Raw genomic sequence first — 7,380 nt, 5'->3', positions numbered from 1 at the left:
TACTCTTCTAGATCATGGAATTCTATTGTACTAATATGTTTTTAAAACACTGAAACAACTTAAGTGTATTGGGTTTGATAGGATTGATAATATAGCTGGAAGAATTGGGAAGCTGGGAGATAAGAATCTTGAATTCCAGTTTCTATACTGGAACCATCCAAATGACTATAATAAGCGCCTCTCCCTCAATCCACAAATATAATTGTTCACGAAATCCTATCAGTTTGTGAATCTCTCTTCATTTTGTTTTCTCCTCAGTCTCCCAATAATGCTGTTGTTTTATTTCAAGCCTTCTGCCTTGACCTGCACAGTAGCATCCTAACTGATCCCTCTCCTCCTTGGTCCTTCCTCATTCAAATCCATCTTATAAAAACTAATCAAGTCATATCTGAATAACATAAATCCATCACTTCCCTGCCAAAACAAACAGCAACAACAAAGAACCACCAAAAACTCTCTACTGTACAGGGGATGGGGATTAAATTCTTTAGTTGGGCCCTTATCAGTCTGGTACCAACTACTTTATGTCTAATCAAGGAGCCCACCACATTTTGCTGCAGCCACATTGATTTTTTTCTCTCATCTCTAATAATCCTATTTTTGTTTACGCCTTACAGTTTACATTTTCACAAGCAGATATCTTGACTTGGAAGTTTCCTTCTCTTCCCTACCACCAGGAAAATTGCTTTATCTTTCAGACCCAATTCAAATATAATTTTCTTTGAAATCTTCCTGTCTTTCTCAGATACAATTAGCAACCACTTCTCTGTTCAAACAGCACTTTGTAATTTTTTTATTATAGTCTTTCTTTACTCACTCCCCTTGAAGGTAATAGCTAGGTACTTAGTATAAAATAAGTATCAAGTGTTTATTAAATGAATAAATTGATGAATGACAACTTTGCAAAGTCTCAATTTTTAGTCTATCACTTTAGAAGAATTTTTATAAATGATTTCAAATATCTGGCTTAAACATTTCATGTCTATATTAGTTAGACACATTAAATCAGATGTGAAATAATCTCTACAATAAACAGAATGGACTCTCTCAATGTCACAAGAATATTGCACAGTATAACAGAAAAGTATCTATATGTAAAAATACCTGGCAATGTTTTTGTGAATTCAACGAGAATCTGTACATGACTAGTCGCCATTTCAGTTAAAATGAGAAAATTTTCTTCTGCACTGAATTCTTCTTTTAACTAAATTTTAAGGATAAAAGCAAATGATTAATAAGTAGATAAAGGGATAAATCAACACAAAATCTTTAGACTAAAGAACCTAATGTGGAAAATAAAATTTAAGATCACAGCTCATATTTTTCAGATCTTTGGACAGTTATTACCATCACCTAGATAGAGATGAGACTTCTTATTCTTTGTTTAATCCTTCTAAAAGTTTAAATGTATAACCTATATTCTCAGCTTTAATTATTTCAAAGTAACAAATTAATACATAAATTCTACCTCCAAAGTACCAAAAGCTCCAGAAAATATAACTTTAAACCCATGTATTTTCAGATATTTGTACATACAATTTTATTTGCTATTTCCTGAGGCATCCTCTGTTTGCTGTATGAATCCATAATATAATGCAGAAGATTCTGTTGATCTGGGGTGAGTTCAGTTTTCTCCTACACTGGCAAAAAAATAAAAAGTGTTAGGGAAGATGTTTTTTTTTTTTTTAATTTTTTTATTTATTTATGATAGTCACAGAGAGAGAGAGAGAGAGAGAGGCAGAGACACAGGCAGAGGGAGAAGCAGGCTCCATGCACCGGGAGCCTGACGTGGGATTCGATCCCGGGTCTCCAGGATCGTGCCCTGGGCCAAAGGCAGGCGCTAAACCACTGCGCCACCCAGGGATCCCAGGGAAGATGGTTTTAAGAAATTTTTTGCATATGTGCATTCATCTAGGGTAAACTAATCTCAGAAATTTTTGATAAAATCCCTAAGTATGGCAGGAACTCTGCACTCTGATATAATGTATACTGTAATTGCTTACTCAGAGTCCTTGGGCAAGCCATATTACATTTCACTAAATGTGTCCCCAGTTGTTCATTTTTATATCTGTAAAATAGGGATAACAAAATATCCATTTCATATATTTCTCAGGAATATATGATAGTTTGGATATGAAGCCTACTAAGCCCATTCACAGAGAAGTTCAGTGAAAGTTCAAGGTTGAATCACTAAGGAAAAGTTCATACACTTAAAGGCATTCATATAGAGCAGGAGTTGACCAACTATGGCCCATAAACCAAATCTACCTGGTTTTGTGACTCTATTGGAACACAAGCACACTCACTTGTTTATGTGTTATTTATGCTGCTTCTGCACTAAAATGGCAGAGTTGAGTAGTTGTCATAGAGACTTTGTGGCCAAAGCCTAAAATATCTCTTTACAGAAGAAAGTGTTTGCCTAGCCCCGCAGTAGAATCATCAATCTGGACAATTCAAACCCTGAACACTTTTTCCCTTACTAGCATCCGTTGAAGAGTGTGGATATTTGTGTCAACCCTTTGCTTCCTTATACCAAAGTGTTATTGATGAAGTACTATGGCAAGATAAGACTTTGATATGAAATTATTTTTTTCTGAAATGAATGCAAAATATTATACTTAGAAAACTAAATGTGGATGAAGTTTTCCTTGTTAGTAGTACAATAAATATTAAGAAGAGTGGGACTTAAACAATCATGGATTTTTGTTTTCTTAACTAATGGCAAATTAAAGTTCTTCCATATATCCTGTGGATTATCATAATGTGTCTAATCATCCAAATGCTGTTCTTCTATTATGTCTCAAGTTGTTCAAAGGATTTCTTGCATAATGTGTGAGCTCAATGGGAAAGACTTTTCTCTATTGTTCCACAGATATATAACCACCCAATTTTACCCATTGATAGGAACTAATCCACAAATCTCTACTGAGTCCACATCCTTTCAATTTTATGCTTCCTTTCTCAGTGACAGAGAAAAGAAAATGGTCATCAAAAATCCACTTGAAAAATCCATTTTCTACACTGAACCATGTCTACTGGCAACCTCTTGGTAGTAGGAGTGGAATGGAGCCAGGAAGACAGAGTATTCACTTTTTTACATTATTACATTGCTATTATTTGAATTTCTACACCAAAGCAGATATTACTTTCTTGATTAAAAAGAAGAAACCCACTTAATGCACAACTGAAATGAAATTCTGCTTAGAGCTGTGGCTCTAATGTTAAATAAAACCTCCCAGCCAGATCACTATATGCCTAGAAGCTCAGCTGCTGTGGGCTTTAGCAGACACCATCACATGTTATTACCCTGCATGACTTGGTTGTCGAGGTCACTTGTCGCAAATCCCGACCTTCGCTGTCTTCATTAATGGTCTGATCTGCATGCTGCTTCACGTTTTTTCTTAGTCGTTTAGATTTACACTGAATTTCAGTTAACAAGCCTGAAAAAATAAAACACAAAGATCTCACCACAGAGTCCTATTGGGCGTGTGGTCCTGAGGCAGCTGACGGACGTGTAGTCAGCTCACATCTATGCAATTTGGCACAAAGCTAATTCTAGCCCTTTTGAATTTTGAGACGTGGCCCTGAACCAGAAATGTATCCTTCTATGAATCTCAGTTTCTTCATTTATAAAACAGGAAAAATATCTACCTCAAAGAGTTTCATGTAGATTAATTGGATTTTTTAAAAATATATTTTATGTAAACAATTTGTAATACCAAAGCATTGTACAAATGTAAGGTATTCAGTCAATAAAAAAGTGAATGACACGCTCCCTATTCCTGGCCTAGGAGATCCTGAAAGTTTGTGTTTCACAATGTAACATTAATATTATTTCTCATCCATGTTTACATAACTGTATCATAAAAAGTGTATTCAATTTCACATTAAACATACATAAGTAAACACATGCTGAGCAAAAAACCCGTCAACATCATTTAGGGAAAATTTTAAATCTCTTTAATTTTTAGACTATAAATTATTAGAGCATCATTAGAGATGAAAATCACTCAAAGGGACTTTGAAATTTCCTTTTGAATAATAATATAATAGCACCATTTAGTTTATACTTAAACAGAGCCATAAAAACCAATGCAGAACAATCTTCCATATTCCCATTTAATGTCCTTATTTTTCAATGCCAACGAAACTAAGTTTCAACAATGTCTTTGTCCAGGGAATTTATTTTGTGAGATCAGATGAAAGCTCTGCATCTGTTACTGGACAAGTTTGCATCAATAATAGTATAGACTCTTAGAGGCAGAATCATGAAAAATGTTCTCAGTACTTCTGTCGGAACAAGTTCATATTTAAGTGATGAGCAACATGAACCAAAGTATCAAAGCGTTTCCATTGCAGGATTGGATTCCAGCAATGGTCTCTACTGCAGTCTCTTGTTTCATATGCCAAGAGGCGATAGTGATCATCTACTATAAAACTTTCATCCACCCAGGACTGGATTATTTACACTGACCTTTTTTCCCCCTCCTGCACACATTATTTCTCTGGGTCCATCCCAGTCACCTGTACAGTTTGGGAACAATAGTCTTGGAGTCACCTTCCAAAGGCTTTTCTTCCATGTGACATTCCCTCCCTGAATGTTATCATCCCCTTGGTGACATTTGTTTGTCATTTGTGTTTTGAGGAGGAATAGGACATATCTCAAAATCTGAATGGTCTGTAGAATTTGCAGAATGAAAAATTAGTATGTTATATACTAGCATGCATTCCAAATTGATGAAGATTATGGTTTTTCACAAAACCAGCAGTTAATACAGTGTCTCTTTATCAGATCAAAGGGCCAAATTATATTAAAATTCACAGTAGTTAATTTCCTGTGTAAACCTATACAAATTGGTTCAACGCTGCACTAAGAGAAGAAGGACTTCTAATAAAATGACTTGGTTTAAAACTCTATTTAGACAATTCAGAGGCAGTTAGACCTTCTAAAACCTTCTTAATCTTTCCCACAACTGTGAATTATTATGCTAATTAAACAATAAGAAAGATATTAAATCAAAGTTGGAGAAAATTTTTAGGCTGTCGTCATTCAGCTTATTAAAACATGTTATTTTCACCGTAGATTAAAGCCGCTTCCCTCCACATGTGATTCCTTGCAACAATGAATAACATAAAGCTGCTTCGCTCAGGTGAATAAAATGCTCTTTAGCTGACACTTTGGACCATTTCGGTGGTTCACGACCCTTTTCAAGAACCTCGATGGCTTAGTAAATCCCTTCTTAATACGTGAAGTACCCTTCTAATCATACGAGTTACCTGCCGTCTGCCTCCTTAAGAGATTTTTAGTGGAATTTAATTGTTTGATGTGAATACCTGTATACATACATTCAGCCAACATTCCCATCTCTTTGCATTTTCTTAGGCGACACTCTTGGCACTTTCGCCGCATGTACATATCCATCACACAGTTGCCCCCGTTTTTACACTTGTACACAGCATTTTTGGTGATGCTTCTCCTGAAGAAACCTGTGGAAGAAACACAGAAAGGAGTAAAAGGGCTCCTAACAATTCCAAATCAGAAAAGCCCATTAGGATTAAGGATGCGGAAGCATCTTCTCAAGAACCCCTGGGAGAGACCCCAGGCATCCCTGAGTGTGCAGCTGACAAAGGTAATTTCGACCTCCCTGTGTCATCCAGAAGGCTGCAGTTTTGACTTTCTCTCTCAAAGATAAAGACATGTTTGAATTATAACCTCTCTTAGGATAAAATCTCACTTTGTTGGGGTTTTTTTGGGGGGGAGGAGGTCCTTTTTAAAGATTTATTTATCTCAAAGAGAGAAAAGGGAGAGGGGCAGAGGGAGAAGGAGAAAATCTCAAGCAGAGGCCCTGCTGAGCTCAGAGCCAGATGTGGGGCTCATGTCAGGTCACCAACTGAGCCAAAATCAAGGATCCGGCACTTAACAGACTGCACCACCCAGGCCCCCTGCAACTTGTGTTTTAAGAAAGGAGAGTTACTTTCCCTTGCTTTTCATTGGGAGAGGACTTCGTGCCGGTGAGCTCCAGGTACCAGTGGTACAAAAGCGAGTAAGGAGTGTCTGTCCTTCCAGAGTTCACAGCCTGGTTGAGGGCAAAGCCACGCAAACAACCAAACAAGTGAAATTAAATGTTCCTGGGCTGTGCCAGGTAGAGGAGGCAGGGAGAACGGTCAGCTCTGGGTGAAGAGATCAGACCTGGAAGTGTTGAGCTAAGCCTTGCAAAAGGAGTTGCCATTTACCGGGAAGACTGGGAGAGGTCACGCTGAAGGTTTCAATTCGGGACCAGCGGGACCAGCGGGGCCGGCCCAGCGTGCTAATACACCTGCCAACCTTGATTTATTTTTTTATTTTTTTTAAATATTTTTTTTAATTTTTATTTATTTATGATAGTCACAGAGAGAGAAAGAGAGGCAGAGACACAGGCAGAGAGAAGCAGGCTCCGTGCACTGGGAGCCCGACGTGGGAATCTGGGAATCGATCCTGGGTCTCCAGGATCGCGCCCTAGGCCAAAGGCAGGCGCCAAACCGCTGCGCCAACCAGGGATCCCCCAACCTTGATTTAAAGGCAAACACCTCCCCTGAGAAGATGTGGCCACAACTGCAGCCTGCGACAGGTAAGCTGCAGCCAAGACGAAAACACAACTGCCTTCCTTTGTCTTTTCCTCCATTTGCCACTTCTGCTCTCTCTCCCCTACCTGGCTGTCATTTCTGACTTTTCCAGAGTCGAGGTGAGGAGATGACATGGGGAATAAGGACAGGAGTGTGGGAGGCAAGGAGAAGAAGCAACTGGGAAGTGCTGACTTGCCGATACTGTTAGAAGAGAGCTTGTTCCCAGCACATTTCTGAAATTGGCTCCTTCTCTCTTGAGTTAGTTTCCTTGGAGGATGCCCACCACTGGGGTATGTTCCTTTGCAATTCCTCCACGAGGGCAAATGCATCCCTATTCTAGCCCACAACTTGGACTCCTTTCTTCTGCATCTAGGAATTTGGCAATATGCCACCATCCTCCCTACTCTGTAGTCCTTCCACATGGCCTTCTTGTCAGGAGCTTAAGATAACCCCGTGCCAGCTTTCTCTGGTCTAGCAAATTGTGAGGAGCAGAAATCTCTCCCACTTACCCATAACACAGCCATCATACTTCTTGCCCTTTCAGCTTCTCAGGGGAAAGTCAGATGCCTGTGTCCCTCAGCTGTAGAGGATACATATCAATCTCCTCAAGTGATCCTGTTTTTTGTGGGGTTTTTTTTAAAAGATTTTATTTATTTATTTGCGAGAGGCAGAGATAGTGACAGAGAGCACAAGCAGGGAGGAGAGGAAGAAGCAGGCTCCCCACTGAGCAGGGAGCTGGATACAGGGCTCCATCCCAGGACCTGAGCTGAAGGGAGA

The 7,380-nt window shown here is 38.9% G+C and overlaps 1 protein-coding gene across 8 annotated transcripts in view; it reads right to left on the bottom strand.

The window, feature by feature from the left end:
- The window catches only part of NR1H4 (nuclear receptor subfamily 1 group H member 4), a 110,987-nt gene that overhangs the window by 18,929 nt on the left and 84,678 nt on the right, over window positions 1-7,380 (bottom strand). For 6 of the 8 annotated variants that reach the window (XM_038558797.1, XM_038558793.1, XM_038558795.1 and 3 more), the window contains 4 exons: window positions 5,335-5,487; window positions 3,307-3,440; window positions 1,537-1,635; window positions 1,105-1,204 (listed from right to left, as the gene is read on the bottom strand). In XM_038558797.1, the coding sequence (XP_038414725.1) occupies window positions 1,105-1,204; window positions 1,537-1,635; window positions 3,307-3,440; window positions 5,335-5,487 (486 nt within the window). The remainder of the gene's footprint in view (window positions 1-1,104; window positions 1,205-1,536; window positions 1,636-3,306; window positions 3,441-5,334; window positions 5,488-7,380) is intronic. The other 2 variants (XM_038558798.1, XM_038558792.1) reach the window with 1 other exon arrangement.

This window comes from Canis lupus, chromosome 15, assembly GCF_011100685.1.
Source record: "Canis lupus familiaris isolate Mischka breed German Shepherd chromosome 15, alternate assembly UU_Cfam_GSD_1.0, whole genome shotgun sequence".
NCBI classification, from domain to species: Eukaryota; Metazoa; Chordata; class Mammalia; order Carnivora; family Canidae; genus Canis; species Canis lupus.
This window is presented reverse-complemented; position numbering and strand designations above follow the sequence as displayed.